Source organism: Lytechinus variegatus, chromosome 5 (genome assembly GCF_018143015.1).
Source record: "Lytechinus variegatus isolate NC3 chromosome 5, Lvar_3.0, whole genome shotgun sequence".
NCBI lineage: Eukaryota > Metazoa > Echinodermata > Echinoidea > Temnopleuroida > Toxopneustidae > Lytechinus > Lytechinus variegatus.
The window spans coordinates 27,852,805-27,873,494 of NC_054744.1; the positions used below are offsets into that span (position 1 = coordinate 27,852,805).

Consider the following 20,690-nt stretch of genomic DNA (forward strand, 5'->3'; position numbering starts at 1 on the left):
ACAGCATATCCGATTTTCGTCGACGTATATTACTTTATTAAAAACAAACGATATTTTATATATATAAAGAAGTATCATTATTATAAGGACAACCACTTTCAAGTAATTCAGGAATTCAGATCAACATGAAAGACCCTAACTTCTTTTTGATTGATACATTTACACATTGATCTCTCGTTCATTATTTACACTTCTGATAAAATAAAGACCTATGAATATGTCAAATGGTTCCTCAGCATGGCGATTAGGACTCTTCAAAAAGGTCGAATGGGTGTCCTATGGAGTTGGGCTTCGTCCAGTGTCAATGCAGCGAAACCATCAAGATTTCGAAATGCTCTGGTTTCGGCATATTCGAGATTTGATATAAAACTTTCGTAATAATCAAACAATAAAGACACTGCAAGAACACCGGTGCTAATTTCAAGCGTACGATTGCTGTCTAGCCTAAAATTGTGTTACGGGGTCCAGCTTAGCATTTTATAATCATGATAATGAAACTGTTATTATTGTGACACTGACTAGTGTTTTTAAACACCTATCTGAAGCAAAAGAGGTGTTGGTTCGAATACTTCTCTGGTGTTCTCTTTTATCGGGATGGTATTAAATCAACACTGCCGTTTCTGCAGTAACCATAGACTAGCTTTGTAAAGATTGGTTTCTCGTGTATGGAAGTCGCCATTAGCGACCAAGGTTCTTTAAGAAACGTCGTCACAGTAGGTCCATGCCGCAACCGACCAAGTATTCCATCCCTCATCACCTAGTTGAAGCGAGAGTTAGGGAAGTGTGCTCCAACGGAGTTACCTTCTGCTTCTCTACGTCTGGTTGACTGTGATGTGAAAAGCGGTAGAGGAAATTTCCGTTAACTGCAAGATCTCCTAGCAAGATAGGAGGACCTTGCAGTGCTTTACTCTTTAAAACATTTATCATTTGGCGATCATCTGATCGCAGGTCTCCGATTACCTGAGCCCCTTCACGCGAAGAGTTGCGATTGACTAAATAAACCTGCGATTGATCTAAATATCTTTAGTCAAGAGTTGGGTATTTTAGGTAAATCACACCGTGGATCTGTGGCTACTCCTTGTAAGACGGGAGCCCGGATCACATTTCATCCATTACATATTTTCTTAACTCACACACACACACGCGCGCGCGCGCACACCCACTCCTCTACAAACCTCCACACAAACTTGCTTCCCACGGCTGTGAATCAATAGAATTCCTTGACATCTCAGCTTCCCGCCCCCACAGGACTGTCTGGATGTATTGCCATGATTGCAGACCTTGATTGATGATTAGCTTGAGTTCGTGGAGTTTGACGAGAGCGATTACTGACATGTACGTTAAGCAGCCCTGACCTACAAAATACACCACACTTAAGGTGGCATGTCGCAATAAAATATGGAAAAGATTCTTGATAAAGTAATTTCTTTCATGAAATAATGAATAAGGAATTAGGCGAATGTGTTCAAATTTATTGCTTTCTTAGATATTGTTGAAAACCGTCAAAATGGTCATGTGGTCGGTTGATAAAATCAATTGATATTGGGCCACGGAATGTCGTTCAACTGCGGTTGCAATTACATGGAGTATTCAAATTGTATCCTGGTTATCCATAAAAAAATATCTCATACTCGAAATATTAGATAGGTTAGAACTATACCATCTTTACCTTGGAATGAAATGATTGAATTGTATGTATCGTAAATATATTCTGTTTAATATGTAGGGTCGAAACGCTCCACTGAGTCATGAATTTCAAATATCGATTTCTTCTAATTGGGATTACATCCTACCTGTGACATGTCCGATACGGAAATTCGTGAGCCACATGCATGGTGTCCAACAGCACTGCACTGACTGACATTGATTCTAAGCTTGCATATAGCTATTACCATCTCATAGACATGATAGAGTGTTTGTCAAAATCTGAAGTAATAGGCTCTGTCCATGTTCTTTGATGCATAGATCATGACGTAATGTGATGAACATGACTGGTGGTTATTTATTTATCTATTTTATTTTTCAAAACAGTCCTACTCCTCAGATGCAGGCTTAGATCGTCAATCTTCAGAAGTTCGGGATATTTCCGGTTCGGGAGTGCTAGTATGTCATGTGTTTTGGAGTGTGATAATAACATGATTCGGTGTTTGTGAGGTGTATTGTGTGTTTGACTGTGCGATTAGTTGAGCTCGTGATTGTAGTAAAACTTCCAACTGGAATCTTTTTTTCGAATTGTCTAAAACACCGTTCTTTCCTTTTTTTCGTTTTTTTCGCTCTTCGTAGTAAAAACTATTTGATATTGTTATACAACGCTGTTTACTATAACGTTTAATTTTCAGTAATAAATTATCAATAGATTAAGCATAGTTGATTAAACTGTTAAACAACTACTGTAAACTGCTGCCATTTTGTCAGTGGCGTATAAAACCAAATTGATTCCTGTTGGGGGACATAGGTGGAATTTCTAAACGGGTACATGTTCTTTAATCCTCACAAAGGCGCAATTCGTGTTCCTGTTCATTGAATTTTGATTGAAACAAAATAAACAGCAGCCTAATTCTTTGATAATATTGATCTTGTTCCCCCTTTCATTTTACGTAAAGGTATCCTGTTCAAAATTATCTATCATTGCGTCTTTACTTTTGATTATCAGAGTAATCCACAGGGATAAAAAGTTTGCGATGACTAATTCATGGAATTTAGATGTCGCAGTTCAAAATTACATCTATCATTTATTGTTGTTGTTTTTGCACCTAATCATTAAACAAGGAGGAATGCACAATTGAGGACTTCAAGGTAACTCGATAAGAAATTGTTCTGTGCAATCTTACTCATCTTCTTTATTTTTCTTGCATGAATTTCATTTTATGTGGCACAATGATGTGACATCCGTATTCCTACAATCCTATGCAAAATTTATTTTTATTCAATCTTCCGTCCTTCCTGATGCCTTGCACATAATCTCCGTGGGAGTGAAGATGTTGCATGTTCAGGAAATTGAAAAGAAAGTTTGCAAATCCGCCATTCGTGCTCAATTGTTTACTAACTATTTTCCTTTTTTAAGTGTCTTCGACTTGTTTTACCACAAATTATCAATGTCAAAATGTGTCGCAATCTCCTTTGCAAAATGCCATTGCTCCCAAACAAATGTTCTGAATACATTTTAACGTGTTTTATTTGTATACTTTATATGTATATGTATGTGTTTCTTGACAACTCTCCACGTATTTATTCAATGTAACTAGTAGTAAAATATTTATTTATTTATTTAATTATCATATAGTCAATTTGTTCGTTTATGAATATCCCACAACCGCGGTCGTTGTTTCAACGTTTTCATAATTTTAAGTGTTCACATTTTATTTAGCTTCAATCCTGTTTGTTAAGTTAAATAAATAAATACTTTGGATTCATTTATACAGCCATATATTCTTTTGTTTTTCATATTCATATGTGCCAGTGTAGCTAGTGAATGCAAACTAGGACCTGCAGTTTGTGTGGCATCGCGCCTTTGTTTTGAACAAATTCAATGCTTGATCATGTTGATTGGTAATTGAAGTGTCGTTTAATTCAATTCTTTAGTCTTTTTCCAATATCAAATACTTTGATTATTTTGGCGATACATAATCATTGATTGAAATGATCTCCCACGAATTAGTTCATGCATTTTGTAAAGGAATGATGAGTAAATGACATGTTTTCGTCACCAAAATCAGAATGTTTTGTTTTCTTTCTTGAGAACCAAATGTTCGAACGCACCAGTAATTAGGAAGTTTTTGAAACTGCGACGGGACGGATTTAATAGCAAAGAAAATCTGTTGACAAAAGTCCTTCATGACAATGCAGTCTTTGTCAAAAATCAATGAAAGAAAACAGCAGGATCGTTTTGTACTTTTGACAAACGACATATTTCGAATTTTTTCGTCAGCTCAGAATCGTACCACCATGACCACGATCAGCTGTCCTGGTTCATCATTTTTCGACAAAGACCTCTAAGCTGTCCATTATAATATGATGGGCATTTTCAATATGTTTACTCTGTTGTAGAATCAGTCAACGTTGCAATCGCAAAATCTCGCTATTGCCTTACATGTTACAGGGAGAGTATTTTATATATATATATATATATATATATATATATATGTATATATATATGTATGTATATATATATATATATATATATATACATGTATATATATGTAATATTATTTATAACACTGAACGCTAGCATTGATATTTAAATAATATTTTGCATCCTTATCATGCTTATATAAAGAAACTAATATTTCAAAAAGTAATATGAAAGTTTAGGCTTAAAAGTGGAAGGCAAATTTCAACACTGTTCAAACGCCGATCGTTAAGTAACACCAGTCCTACATCTATCATAGCCATACAGGAAAACACCAGAGCTGTTTAAACAGCACCAGTTTTGCTCTTGGCTAAAACCGGATATGACTTTGAATGACACTAGTAAGTAACGTTGGTTTGATTCTTAACTGTGGTTGTTTAAGCACTTCTCTTGTCATGCTTGTGTTTTCCGATATGGATACCGGCTACAGTTAAATTAACACAGGTGTTTTTTGCAGTGAATATTTGATTGAAATATTTTGTTGGTTTCCAAACTAATAAATTTTCCGGTATGATTGTATTTCAGAAAGAAGTAAAAGTCATGTACAAGAAGTCTTCCGAGTTTGAAGGTCACGTGTAAGTATTTTTGTCTATTTCTTCGTAAGTTTGTTCTAAGTGTTACCCTGCAGTAATGCTCCCTGTATACAAAAGCACGACAAATAAAAAACGGATATGTAAAATGTATAGTTGGGGGGGGGGGTGGACACGAGACTTAAATTTCGAGAGGACAGGGCCGCTTCCAAAAGGCACTTTTCTATATTTTAATGCAAATGGGGATAGTTACCAAATGCCATATATTAAGAAGGCCATTATCAGGGAATCCAAGGCTATAGAAACTCGATGCGCTTCGACATGTTAGAGCGCTTTTAGAGTGACGAAAATCCAAACATTCGAAAAGGAGCCGTTTTGGTTAAAAACAAACAAGGGTCTCGTGTGTGTACAGTCGCGATAAAGTTGAGTGTCATGATGCTCATCCAGAAACGGGTGATATCAATCACCAAAGGTGGAATGAATTCTAGGGCAAATATGCGATATGCAACGTAATATATTCCACTTACATTACTAAGGAATAATTTCTTATCACAATGATCGACAATGTTCGAAAATGAGGTGAAGAATGTATTTCGCCTGGAAAGCGAATTACCTAGCTCCATTATTACTGCTAATTCTTTTCATTGTTTTGGGAGTTTGGTCTTGCCCACCAGAGGTGAAGGCAAGTCGTCCGTCGTTTGTTCGTCACAAACCTTATGACAAATAACTCCACAACCGTATGTCGCTTTTCAACCAATCTTGGATGGTAGATGGACTGGGGGAACTGCATGTTATGCTGCAGTCAGAGGTCACAGGGTATGGTTAAATGTCATTTTCAGGTCAACGTTAATGTTTACATGCAAGTCTATCTAACGACACCTAACTCCGCAACTGTAAGTCACGTTTCAACCAAACTTGGATGGTAGATGGACTTGGGGGATCTGCGTGTTATGCTGCAGTCGGAGGTCACATGGTAAGGTCAAAGGTCATTTTCGGGCAAACGTTAAAGTTTACATGCAAGACTCTCTTATGACACCTAACTCCGCAACTGCAAATCACTTTTCACCAAAGCTTGGATTGTCGATGAAGTTATGATACCTGCATGCCATGCTGCAGTCGGAGGTCACATGATAAGGTCAAAGGTCAGTTTCAGGTCAACATTAAAGTTTCCGTGCAAGACTTTCTTATGACACATAACTCTGCAACCGTACATCACTTTTCAATCAAACTTGGATTGTAGATGTACTTAGGGGTCCTGCATGCTATTGTGTTGGGAGGTCACATGGTATGGTCTAGTTCATTTTGAGGTCAACATTAAAGTTTATGTGCAAGACTCTTATTCCATCCCAGTCATTTCACAATGAAGTTTTGATACAATTCTGTTGCGTGCCCTCGCAAATCACGATATATCTTGTTATTTTCATAAGTGGGCGAGACACAATATCGCTTTTGCCTTGTGTTATGATCTACACCCGCCGACAATGCACTTTGCTGGGATAGCGAATTACTTAGCTGCATTATTGCTGGAATCTTATACCAGTGTTTTTCTTTGTCTTTTCAATATAATCTGAACCCCGTAAAAGATGACGAACACATGCCTTAAGTATGAGCAGTATACTTTCAAGTAAAACGCCATTCAACAGAGACGGCTCGGCTAATCAGATACACGTCACATGATTTCGAACCGGCGTGTGAGGCGAGGACAGATCACACTTTCCCGTGCATGACATCATCGCACAACTAATCAGACAGCTTTATGCTAACTAATTAATCCTATTGGTGCACAATACAGTAGCATCCCAGGCAGCCAGACGGACAGCGGAGATTAATGAAGCTGTATTATGTCCGAAGGGCTAGTTTGCAATAATTTGAGTAAAGTACTCGTAAAACGGATCAAATGCGAGATGGCAAATATATTAATCTCACAGAATAGACCGAGACGGACTAGTCGTAAATAGTGAGACAATGGGAGTAATGACGCGTTTTACATTGAAATCAGGATTCCATGACAATTGCTCCCATGGAAAATCTGCATGTTAAGCCATAAAACCTAACTTCCTTGACTAAATAAATCCGAATTCTTATATTTCCATTATCTTTCCAAAAACTTTATCCTCACTATAACCCTATGCCCTCTGATATATTAAGACAGTAGCATAAGTCGCAGGAGCAATTGTCTTGTTGAAATGGTAGCTGTTTTCGGCATATTTACATGTCACTTAACGTTCTCTTTCCAAAACATGCAGATGTTTTCCAAAACATGCAGATGTTTTAATCGTCAAGGATAATTATGAACAATCATTAATATGCTTTATATAACATAGAACCATGATAACTTGATCTATTCTGTTGATGTCAGAGATTGGAAGAAAGTTTATGATCACGTGCTTCGAGTATTGCAGCATGGAATGTTCCCTCGCAGGAAAACTTTGTGAACCAATCAGTATTACTATAATCTGACAGTAATATCTCTCTGCATCAACAATACTATTACTGTAATGGAAACGTTTCTGTATTTTCTACCCAGAAGTTTGATGTCGTTTTATTTCTAAAATTGTATTCCGTATTTGAAGAACTGACATGCTTGACGATTCAATATTTTGCGAAATTCTATGAATAACCTGGGATCCGTTGCATAAAACCTTTTACCTGAGAAAAGTCAGGTTGTTTTTTACCGGAGTTTTTGCCCTGTGTTAAAGTCAGTGGCAGAAATCAGACTAACCTTAGTTTTCAGTTTTTACCATAGTTTTCTCAGGTAAAAAGTTTTATGCAACAGGCCCCAGAAGCCTCTGTACAGAAGTAACTTAATTCATATGATCGTTGAACTAGTATCCTTGATAAGAATAATATAGCATTTCCAGTGGCATGATGAGGCAAAAACTATTTTTCTAGAGAGCCCGATATTAAGATATAGTCCTTTATGTTTGAATTTTGTTAGAGAACGGAACAATTAGCAATTAAAAACAAAAGGAAAAAACGGAAGGTGTGGGGGAGTAATTTGTTATTTCATTGATATGACACAAGTAATAAGTAAAAATCAAATTCCTTTGAGAATGTTAGGGGTCTTTAGCCTCTAGCTCCCACCATAATCACGATGAAAGTTTCATATTTTGAATATTATGATGGATTAATTGGGTAGCATACATACATGATCAGGTAATCCTTCAAAACGTGCTTGGTCGGCTCATGAATTTGGCAAGCTTTCGTTTCTCTTCTCGAGTTCTCGGAAAACAATGATCGTGCAAAAATATGAGATTGGAAAACCATGAAAAGTGGGCGAATTTAAACATCAAAGTTAATCAAATATACTATCAAATTCCGTGCTTTCTGCGAAAAGATTATGGTTCCTCGGCAAGCTGTTAGACTTAATGAGAAGTTATCCTAATTGATGTAGATACTGAGGTTGATCATCTAGGAGGGAAAGTGGAATCCCAATTTCTTCGAAATAAATTATTTGTATTACTTTTATTTTTAATCCATACAAGCTCATAATATCCTGGGAATGTTAATAACATTCTGTCCGTCCTCATATTTCCTCAGATTGAAAGGGACGACCTGTAACAAGATTGATTTCCCCGTCTTGCCCGCTTACATGTCGAGGCCGTCTGTCAGCTTTTTTTTGTCTGTTAATCTTGAATTGCTTATTTTAATTTGAAAATTATCTCAGTCTACTCTAACATTGTTAGTGCATTCTTTTGTAGTGTTTATACTGAATAGACTTGTATTCGAATTAGTTTAATCATAAAAGAGAAAGTGGGAATGTTGATTACGAAGCCTTATATTAGTATGAAATATCTAACCAAAAATCGACCTCCTCTTCTTCATGAGCTTTCATTATTGCCGTTTTTTATCTGCCGTTTTACCATTTCAAAACAGTTATTGGTTGCATTGACTTATCCATTTCTTTCGATTTCTTTGACCACAATATTCCGATTCGAAATTAATTTAATTTAATGCCGTACTTTGCATAAGTGAGTTCAGATAATTGTTTGTAATCCGCTCAATGCCTCCTTATATGATGAAGTGCCTCAAGGCAGACAGGTAGGCCCAATATTAGTTTTCTATATGTTCAATGATGTATGTCAACATAATTTTTTACCATCTTTTAAATGTATCGATAAGATCTTAAAAAATATGTCGGCATTTGTTATTCCTTCATTAAAAAATTATGTCCGTGTTGCAACGTCAGCTGTATCATGCATAGTAAATTGGTCCTCTGACAATCTGAACTTAAAACCAAGAAAGGGTTACTTTTGCCAAAAATCCACCTTTACTTTAAACAATAATTGGAAATGGGTTTCTGGAATATACAGAAACTGTTAGATTACTTGTTTTTTAAACAAATTGAAGTGCAATAAGCACATTTTCAATATTCTGGGCAGATGCAATTAATTGTCCAAATTTGCAGTGCATACATTCTTTTTGGTACATACATAACTATTGTGTTTTGTTTGGGGTTTTTTATATCGCCTTATAACGACTGGTAAAATAATGTACTTCATTGTAAGTATGCCGATTTACGACTTTCAGATTGGTGCTAATAACATGTATTGAAATACAAAAAAATAGCACATTATTTCAGCCTGTCACTCTAACAGCAAGTTGTTTAAACTTTTTTTTCTTGCAAAAGTTTAAACGATAGTTGCTAGAGTGATGGGCTTAAACAACGTGCTTAAAATTTTAAACATCATTTTTAAAGTGTACGTAATACATCATTACGTGGATTGAATTGAGTTGATTTCGCGTGCAGTGCTATCGTAAGGTCACGTTAACTGGGTTACGCAGTAAGCATGGTAAGTCAGCAGTCTTCCTATATCTCTGTATTCATCGAAATTCGTTTGTCTTCCCGTTTATACATTCACATTGTGTACCAAGAACGTATCTTTTTTATGCTTAGGATCCGTATACGACCCAACTTCAGACATTCAGTACATGAAGAGATTTAGATAAGGGGTAAGATGAAGAGATAGACAGATTATATATAGATCCATAAATGGATATGTAGAGAGAAATATACTTATATGAAGACAGAAAATGACTAGATGGATCAATTTTAGATTGAAAGATATGAGGACAATTGTATAGATATATACAGAGATGTCTTTTTAAAAAAATATTTAAAAAAAAACACCAACATTAGCTGTAACGAAGTTGAAACAGAAACAGCTTCATTTTTTATCACGGTTATTTTCCATATATCTATCATATAGCCCCGTTATATATACATATATATACATCAATAGAGATGCATCATTAGGAATACATATGTAAAAGATATATGGGAAGATAAAAAGAGATGAACGGATTGGAGAGAAAAAAACAGGGGACAGGGGTGGGATGGTATTTTCGTATAAAAGATCTTCACAATCCTTCCTCCCTTTTCATCTCTGTTCATCAGAATCAAATCAAAGGCCTATTCGTATATACAACCTCGCATGTTCATTATCCCGCAGTGAATTCTACATGGGCCTACATGGCATTTCTAACAAAAAATCTGGTGAGGCTTCTTGATGAATCCGATGACTCAGCCACAGGCTTAATCAAGTATGAAATCCCTTCAATGCTTCGGAACATACAGTTGGGATGAACACTGCCTGCTGCTCGCTTTATAGCGCAAGTATGGGGGTTACCGCCAACCTATATTGGCGAACATGAGGGCCACAAATAATGAATGTTGAAAGTAATTGGCAACCCCAAATAATCGATAACATTTCCAAGATCTCGTTTAAAATCAACATGTTATGAACACCAAATGTTAAAAATATGAATAGTATACTAAACCTAATCAATAGAAAGATCAGATTTTTCTTCTTTTTTTTGAACGAACAAAATACAAGCAAAAGTTTACTTATTTTTCAAAAATATGAGAGCCTATGATGATAAAGTAATAACAAAAAGGCATTTACAGTGTGCCGCCTATTGAGAAACAATTTCGCATGTATACCCCCATAGCAATTAGGTTGATATGGGCGCAATGTGTCGTCATAATATTATGTCAAGCTTTTTTTTTCTTCAGATTATTCTTATTGATTCCTGTTTTATTGAACAATCTTTAGAAGGATGATTGTTGATTGAATTTATGTTTTATGTAAGTCCATTAATATTTGCTCAAATGATCGCCCATTGATTTTGTTGTCAAAACTTCAGTTTTAGCTCTGTCGTGTGAACAGATCCCCTGGAAGAAGCATGCACAGAGTTGCTCACCTGCGCTCAACTCCTGTTATGATCAATGAGTAATTATTGAGCGCACCTATAGGGTGATTTCAAGTCCAGTGTTGGCCTTGGTGTTGGTGTTGAAATTTAGATTGCTTCCCCTAGTTTTCGGGAATCATAACTTTATGTTTGGTGTTATAATCGTGTAAAAATTAACCTAACACCAACACCAAAAGGTCAACACTGACTTGAAATCACACACAGTTTGGGTAAATTCTGCAATATGCAGGCTAAAAAACGAAATCTTCTGGAAATACAGATATGTGAATTCATGAACCATTTTTGATAATCCTAAATCGTTTTAATTGTTCATCAGTTTCAGAGAAAAACAAACATGTATTCCCAATGCTATGTTCAGGGCTTCCATCTAGAGTATAGAGGTTCCCTTTCGAAATAATATCTTAAATGACTTACAACCAACAAAAATACAATATACCCAAAGAATGGAACAGGTACCATGGTTCAACTGAGCACTTTCAGGAAAAGGAACATCTTTCATGGGTGCAAAGTTGCACCTAGAATGAAGGTGCTTCAAGACCAGGAAGGTTCCAATTTGCACCATCCTCTTAAAGTCGCTCCCTGTGTGACATTAGGTTGAACCTTTTAAAGGTGCAAAGTTGAACCTCCCACCTCCTCTCAGAATGTTGATAGTAGTCCACATGTTTAAGCAACGGTTTGCACTGGTTAGACCTCGTTCGGGTTTCTCTCCTTAATTACCGTACAATCAATATACGCTCACGCCCATACTGTTATGGAAAAAAAAACGCCCACGCACACGCACGCGCACCCACACACACACACATCCTCACAACCCCCATCTCTCCACACACAAGATTATACCTTTAAGCCAGTACACCGTGGAACCATGAAAACCAGTTCACCGATAACAATTCATGATGTGTTTTACTTGTATACAAGGACCCGTCAGCTTTAATAAGTCTAATAATAATCAAAATTCACCATAGCCACGTATCAGAACAAAAGTTCCCAACTTGAGTAATTCTGGCACTGATGACAGTTGTAAAGTACATCTAATTCTTCTTTTTATGCTTCAAGTTCATGTGCATTTGTGTTTTGTGCTTGGATTGTCGTGGCGCCGCGACGGAGGCGCCATTCTTCCATTTGCATGATGTAACAACGGCAAACTTTTGTTTCTTCCGTCCTTTTCTCTATGTTTTTCCTTGTCTCTGCGAGAAAGACTGAGTATGTTAATTTATACATGCCTTGACTTTTGCAATTACATTAACTTGTGGCTAGGGCACGGTTATTCATTTGTAAAGTTAAAGATCACAATTACAAGCAAAGGCCCAAAATGTGTCTGCTTGAGTGGCAAAGTTATGAGATAAAAAGCTCTCCTCAACCACTTGATCAGGGTATGTCAATGTTGGAAAAATAAAAGTATTAGTCAATTTCCAGTAAAGATAAAGAATTGGCGTGCAAGGGGCACGCTCCACTGAATAAAAAAAATGTATATCCTGTCTTTCCGTTTGATAGAGAACGTTGTGTGTGGGTGGGTTTGATTGTTTTAGAATGTTTATAGTCAATAGTTTTCACATCCATTTCAGAAGCTAATATTTCTTAATCAATAGACAGAAAATTCATGAGAGAGTGGTGAGATTATTTTGCCTATAGTTTTTGAAATCGTGTTTCCAATCCTAGCTACAATTTAAGTAATTATGCTGACATTCCCATTTTATAAACAATATTGGATAGATTTTCTTTAAATTGAAATTCAAAATGTGATCGTAGCCAAAGGCTGAATTTTTTACAAAGTAAAATATGAAATACATACAGTATCAATAAACGTATAAAAGTAACATGTGAAATTAATGATATAATTTTTATGTGTTGACAAAAAAGTAGAATAATTGCATATATGGGATAACGGTTATCTTGGATATTTGTAACCACAACATGATTATATGGGAATAAGTAAGAAGACAATTAATGTGCTCCCATGGGTAAATTAAAAGAACAGAAATTATAAACAAAGGGTTTTTCATAAGAAATGAAAATAATATATAACAGTGCCGGAATGAGGAAAAACCAAATAATGTTTATCTCAATGTAATAAAAATCAAATTTGTAGGCAAGGTTAACTAATCCCACGATCAATGTGATCCGTCGAATGTCAAGGGCACACTTTTTAATTTTCTCGTCTGGGAATATCTATCACGATACTGCACTAATCCCGATTGACGTATGCTTTCAAATCCTAGATTATTTGTATCGTACCTACTTAATCATCCGCGGATTACGATTCCAGAACATTCTCAAAATGTCACGAAAGTGTATATGTTTCGAAAAGAATGTTTCGTTTGATGACTATTATCATTTTAGATAATGAAAAGAAAAACGGCTCGCAGTGATTGTTAATGTTCCTGTTAAACTTGTTTTTGTCATTCAAACTGGATTATTCGCTTGTGAGGCGGCTCCATCCAAATTCAAGGAATGAAACAATGGAGTTCATAGACATTGTATTCTATCAAGCAAATCAGAGGCGATCAAAAAATTATAGATTTTCTCCCATCCCTGTATTTTTTTTTCAATTACACAATTCTTTGTAAATTGTTTACATTTTTTTGTAATCTCACTGAAAAAATGGCATATTCCCGACACACAAAACAAAATATTGACGTCATAGAATCCTGAACTGCATGTAGTGCAAATGGCTTTGAAAAAGTCAATATCCGAGGCTTACGAATTTAAGTATTTCTAGAGCAAATATTTATGTGGTAAAATTTTCATGGTATTAGATTCGGATCGTTGTATAATGAAGGTTATCATCTTTTCACTGGTGTATAATTCATCAACTTAACTTTTCCTCCACATATAAGATTTTCTTAAAAGTGGTAACGTTTCCTTAAATCATGAAACAAATAAGATGTTACTGCTTGATTGCTTGGCAGCAGTCATAATCAGAGTTGGCATCGTCATACATATCCAACACTTTGCTCTGGTGTTGATCAAGTTATTAAGCCTTCTCCATTTTTTTTGGTAATGGTAAGTAAAAAGCGAAAATTAATTTGTTAAGTGTTATTTTTAAATGAAAACTTTGCTTGAAACGAACACAATCTCTTTGTCCCCTTCTTTTTCCTGAATATGGTTTCTCGTGAATCAAAGATATGGATCTATTATAGCTCTATAAAATGCATCTTAAATATATAAAATTGATTTTTGATTACGTAATCATGAAATTGAATGATTGATATTTCTGAATTCTGGTTTCGTTTCTCTCGTTGAGCCACAGTATGGTGTAGGCCACTGACAATTTAATATGCCAGTAATCTTGGCCGAGTGTAGTCTTCATTGAGCCAAATATGGTGACAAAGTCTGACACTTTAGTGCAATTACTTTGCTCGAATAATGTATTTTGTTAGAAATTTAAGCATTTTACCACCGTGAGGTAATCTTTGTTGAAAAAATAGCAAGAAGACTGATCTATATTAAGGTATCATTGTAGTCACTTACACGGCTAACGGGGTTCTGATAAGCCGAAGGCACAACTTTATTTCCCTGATGAACTTGTACGAATCTACGCAGTGTGTACACAATGAACGGTACCACTGCCTCGCCATTCGTTTAGCACCACAACTGTCTGAAGACATTTGACAAGTGATGCATGCGATATTATTCTTCAATAAGTGGATCGTTAACCTTCGTGCTTGCTTAATCGTACTCTACCATCCATTTTCTTACAAAACGTTCAATTATAACAATTAGGCCTTCGCTACCATCATAATTACAGTATACCTTTGAATAGTATAGCCTTGCTTTTCATTAAAGGCGATTCCAAAAGCGTTTACAGTTTTATTGTTCATTGGCGATGCTCCTCTCGAGTACAAGGCTGATTTAGTATGATAATTAGGAATCAACAATATCTGATGTAAGCTTTCGATTGAGAGCGCGTTCGAAAAGAAATTGGCGAGGTGAATAGCCATTTCAGGGATATTTAATTGCTGTTTTACGAGCTTTGTTAATGGGGTATAGACGTGGGAATTAAAGTATCAATGCTGGATTTAGAAAAATTAGGAGCTTTGCAAGGCCAAACATTGTTTTGTTTAAACATATTATTTACTTTTTTATGCATAGAGGCGATATTAAACTTTGGAGTCTAAGAATCTTGAACAAAAAAATGTCAGATAAATGATTCCATGAAGCGCAGCTGCAAAATAATTTTTTCATAGATTTAATTTTTTATTAATGCATAAACGATATACCACTGTATTGTCTTGTGGAGGCTAGAATGTTTTTCTCGTCTTATTATATTTCTGTTATTTTGTTTTATAACGCCTATACAGATATAGAGCAGAATGTACGCTAGATGCTACGCCAGAGAAGATCATCCAATATATACTTCCAACAAGTGAACATCAACTACCAAAGGGTCTGAGAGGCATATGGGACAAGAACGTCAAAGCTTCAAAAGTCATCGAACGTATAAATGACGTAATTATGACTATTCTTTATATTATTTTTTTAAGAGGGCGATATTTTTGCTTTATTATCATTTATTTTTTTTACTTTGAAGTAGAGGCAAACCGAAATTTTGGGGGTTAAAGGCAGGGGCGAAAAAAAATAATGTGTGCCGAGAAATCGAGTGCGAATTGCGAGCTTTAGTGGCTGGGGGATATGACGATCGAGGCCCCAAAAATAGTTTCTTTATTGTTTGCGGTCAAATTATGTGACATGAGGAAATAAGTTATTTTAAAGAGGGGATATTGTAGGGTATATTAATCAAAGCATTAAAACATTAATGATGGTTCTCTTTCAAACCAATTGCGAATTTTCGGGAGATGTTGAGGGGTTTGTGTGTGTGGGTGTGCGTGTATAGCGAGAGGGTATGCGCAAGGAGCTTGGTGTGGGTACAAATGCATATTATATGGTTTCTTTAATATATGAATTGTGCTGTCATCCAGAAAGAACAATGATTAATTGGTAGGAGAAACATGCCTAGCTACTGAACTCTAAAAGCACAACCGGGAGGGTCGTATGTTGGCCAGCTGTGTCTACGGCCAACGACTCCGTGAACCCGACTAGAGATAAAAGTCACTACAGCTACTCAGCTAGCACAGTTTGCCAAAGGAGTAATAAAAATACCTCCTTGCTTTATTTACCCTTATGACCAGAGTCATCAGACATGACATTTCATGTATGATCTGCAGAAAGCATTCGCCCAATATTTCTGAATTAAATCAAAAAGGATTTTTCATCGAACATCGCCGCGGCTGCTCTTCTCATTTAGGCCAGCGGTAATATATCATTTTCATAAACCAAAATACATCTTGCGTATGTCATCGATCGCACAAAGCGAGGGAAGTTTGGATGGGGTTATTGCCATTCCTCTCCTATCTCCAGTATCCATCTTCTGTTTTATCTCCTTATTCCTTTTTTATTCCTCCCTTTCTTTATTTCGTTCCTTTTTTATTTGTTTTCTTTGTTTCTTTCCTTCTTTTTTGTTTCTTTCTTTCCTTCTCTCTTTTTTCTGTTTGTTATTTTTTTTCTTTCTCTTTTTCCCCTCCTGCTTATCAGTCCTTTATTTTCCACAATTTCTGCCCTTCTCTCTCCCTTAGGAAGAAAAGTTCCGCCTTCATTAAATCTTTTACCCGATCACGACCCAGTCTTACAAAGAATTTGACAGAATTTTGGTAGACTCTTATGAAATTGACATTGCGATTGATTTGAATTATGTAGTGAGGAGGTTTAAGATACTAATATGATTTTCTATGAACCTATCTTAAATTAATAAGACGGGGCCCTGTATTCCCTTTTTCATCCCATCTTACACTCCCTCTTCCATTTAACTCTGTCTTCTTCCTTCCCTTCCTTCTCTTTCTCATTAGCTGCCCTTTTCTCCTCCTTCGACCAGCTCTGATGTATGGTTTTTAGTTTCATCAATTTTCGTAGATTAGGGATTCGTCGTATAATCTAATTGCGTGCGCAAAGAAGCTCCCGATCTCTCGCATTTGTGCTTGGATTAGCAATCTTCGATGTCGAGATGCTTCCCCAAGTCTTTTTTAAGACACGGATGCCATGGTTTGGCCTTGAGTAGTAGACTAATCTAGTACGCAGACAGTGCAAAGTACGCTCACATTTATGTCAAGATCCCGTACAAACATTTTTCTTTCTCCTTCTTTCAATTTCCCTCTATTTTTCACCTTCTCAGGGATGAGTCAGCCCCACTTTAGCAAACATTCTTCCGTATAGTTCCGATGAAGATGGCTCTGTATAGTTCCGATGAAGGGGTCATTGACAAGTTTTTCAATGTTCGCCAATAATGAGAAAGTTGATGGGAGATACGATTCTAGAATGGGCAATATGAATGAAGATTCCTGTTACGTTTTGTTGTTGTTTTTTTCTTTACCAATGTGGCTGTTACCTGGAACGTGTTTAGCAAAACATCAGACCAATCGTTACCTCATAATTCTTGTTTTATCTACATTAGAGGGTTATGACATTTAAGTTTAAATGAAGTCATAAGTGATAATGGACTATTTGATTTTTTCTATTATGATATTTGAATCGTAGCCAATTCTTTCACTCAAGACAGCAAGCTTTTCTCTATCTTAGAGCATCTGACGTATGTTCCTGTCACACGTGTAATGCATGTTTTAGGGTGCGCATTCCTCTATCATATGTATTGCTGGAAGCTATGGAAGCTATTTGTTATCATCTTATTGAAGAGCTAAATGGGTAAAGCTGCCATAAGTTTGTGGTAGACTTCTAAAGTCATCGCTTAGTTAGCTTTAAAGTTCCATTGGCCCCTTAAGTTGGCGAGATATGATTTTATCTTGCAGAGTCGACTTGATTAAAGGAAACCAAAACCCAAGCAAGTAATCTTATTGGAAAAAGGACAATTAGACAAACGGTTTTAAATAAGTTTCATCAAAATTGGGTATGAAATAAGCAAGTTATGGACATTTAAAAAGTCTTGTTGAACTTTCTAGGGGGATCCTCAAATTGGCAAACGTGCTTCAAAATGGCCGACTTTGTGGACAACTCTCCATTTGTTTTATACACAAATTTTCAGATTTCCCCTTTATTATACATATTTCACATTATCCCCTGCTGACCTTGAGATCTATTATCGTCGGCCTTATGCCAAAAGGGCCTTAACCCGATTTTAGGGGTTCTGAATATTTTATAATAAATTTAACACATTTCATGTAAAACTTAATAACTTAACACGTTTATCGAAATTTGCTTCAAAAGCAAAAAAACGACCACAAACTTTTGATTATTAGAGAGGCCAAAATCTTTATAAACGCCATTATCTCGGAATGGCCAAAAGCAGTTAAGGCCCTTTTGGCATAAGGCCGACGTTATTATATATTATTGGTCTAACGCTGTCGGGACTTGATCCCCGACCTCCCGGTTGTGAGACGGACGCTCTACCAAATGAGCCAACACACCGCGGTATTACGTCAACATGGCAAAATAAAAATCTGTAGCCATCTCGTCAAGTCGATGCCACTTTAAAGCTTTTGTAAGGTTGGTGTTGATACAATTATATGTTGCCAATAAAGGACGGGTCCAGAGGGGATTGCCCTTCCCACTAAACGAATTATAGAAGTGATTATGGATTTGAACTCTTGGACTGTATATAGGGGAATACGATCGCAATTCTTCTTTGCTTTCTCATTATGTCTTATTCTATCTTCCAGTCTACACCTACATGTATCTGTCTGCTATATCTTTCTATCTATCTATCTATCTGTCTATCTATCTATCTATGTATCTAAATATATAATTCTCCATCGATCTTTCTTAGTCTATCTACCTATCTGGTGATGGCATGCTATCCTTATTTTTCTAGGTGTGTCTGCCTCTTTCAAGATTTACGATTTAATTGCATCCGTTCTGAGAGGCGCCATGGCCGAGTGGTCTAACTTTCCAAGTCCGGGGTTTGATCTCCCATCGAGGCACCTATGCCCGTGAGCAAAGCATTCAATCGAGAATGCTCTTTTATCCTGCATTCAAATAAATTGAAATGCTAAAAGCATATCTAGGTGTGCATTCAAAAAAATAAAATGAAATAACGATATGTTTCCGAGTGGAATTGCGTTGTGTGAATTATTATACAAAATTATACCTTTTCCAATTTTATTAATTATCATAGTTTTATTTCCTCCTTTGTCTCCCATCCTCTGTATCTTTCATTATCTACATTTCTATAACGATAACTTCCAATATCTTCTACCACTTTTCTCTGTCAACGTATTACCTCTCTACTTTATTCTTCTTTTTTCCCTTCCCACCTTTTCCCTACCTTTTTATTTTCTTCGCGTGCACTATGCAACTTCTATATACAACCACTACTGCTATAATGGCTTCTACTTCGTCATCCTTATTTTGTTATTTTCTTTTTCCTCATGCTACTTGCTGTTATTTCATCTATCTTCTTCTTTTCCTTCTACTTTTCTTCTTCTTATTCTTATTCGTATTCTTTCATTCCCTGAAAATTTCATCCACTTATTTCTGTTTCCTGATATCCCTTCCCCCATAGCATCTCATCATTGCTCGTTCAGCAACGTACAAAGCCGCCATGGGCCTGATCGCATCACGTGACTTCGTGGATCTGATCACGGTCAGGAACTACGAGAATCGTGGGATATTAGCTACCAGTTCCCGGAGTGTCGAAAGGAAAGATATACCGCCAAAGGACGACTGCGTCAGAGGGATCAACTACCACGGGGGCACTTTCTGCGCTCTTATAGAAGGGTACGTCCTAGCCGGTTTCTTATGCTACTTTAAGCCACACAATCGAACAGTCCCTAAAATCGACCATTGCTGTGCCATCCGAAATAATGGCTTTGTTCTTTCTGGAGTAGGGGGTTTTGTGTGTGTAACTATAGCATCATCTTACTTTTATTTCAGAGCACCAACGAGCCGACGACGTATTTTATCGTTCAACGTTTTACGTCGGCAAATATACGTCCGAAATAAATAATAAGTCCTAAATCCATAACAGAAATTAAATGAAACCCGTCTGGCTCGTCCAAAATGTGGGTTATTTGTACACTATTTAAAGTCGTACGAACAGAGACTCCATTGACATGAACAGGCGTGTCACCTCTGTGATTGGTACTTATCTCAGTTTGGGTGCGTTTCCTCTCGGTTTTCCCGCTTAAGAGTGAGGACGATGGAAACAATTTCGAGTATGTTCCCCCTGCCAACTCTCCAAAAGTTCGAGAAGTATTTTCTGCATGCACAAAACACATTTTAACCTGTTTACACACGACCCGTGTGTTGAATCCTCAGGCAGTGTCGAACGCTGCGAAGAGGGTAACTGTGATCGCGTTTATACTGAAACAAAAAAGACGAGTTCGACCCTGCCCGCGGATGACGAACGGAAGTAGAATAAACGTATACGGGATATGCCGTGTTTGACCTAGGTCATGTGGGTTCGACACGGCTTTCTGTTCACACACGAAAGTATGTCATGAAAAACGCTTTTGAGTTTGCTTATTCACAGATTTATTGAATTTGTATTGTTCTCTCACCCAACGTTCAAGCTCCCGTTTTTAAAGAGAAGTAGTTGCAGTAAACACTGATTTCATGAAAAAGTCTGTAAAACCAGGCTTAATTGTCAGTATATCATCGAGGATCTAGATCTGGTACAGTTACATAACTGAGCTTTGTGAAATCTTGAAATCTACGCTGAAAAATGTTCACAATGAAGATCACCAACACAGATAGGCACACGTGGGACAGTGAATTAATATTGCTGGAAAAAAGACCCGACGGAAGTGACGAAATCTACTTCAGATACGCCATACTTACCTATTCCCTTAAATGCCATTCGATCGCCACGCTCG

The 20,690-nt window shown here is 36.6% G+C and overlaps 1 protein-coding gene across 1 annotated transcript in view; it reads left to right on the top strand.

Annotated features, from left to right (window-relative positions):
* The window catches only part of LOC121415392 (stAR-related lipid transfer protein 5-like), a 63,111-nt gene that overhangs the window by 31,966 nt on the left and 10,455 nt on the right, over window positions 1-20,690 (top strand). The window contains exons 2-6 of the mRNA XM_041608591.1: window positions 2,032-2,103; window positions 2,770-2,796; window positions 4,655-4,704; window positions 15,174-15,321; window positions 19,379-19,593. Coding sequence (XP_041464525.1) covers window positions 2,032-2,103; window positions 2,770-2,796; window positions 4,655-4,704; window positions 15,174-15,321; window positions 19,379-19,593 — 512 coding nt within the window. The remainder of the gene's footprint in view (window positions 1-2,031; window positions 2,104-2,769; window positions 2,797-4,654; window positions 4,705-15,173; window positions 15,322-19,378; window positions 19,594-20,690) is intronic.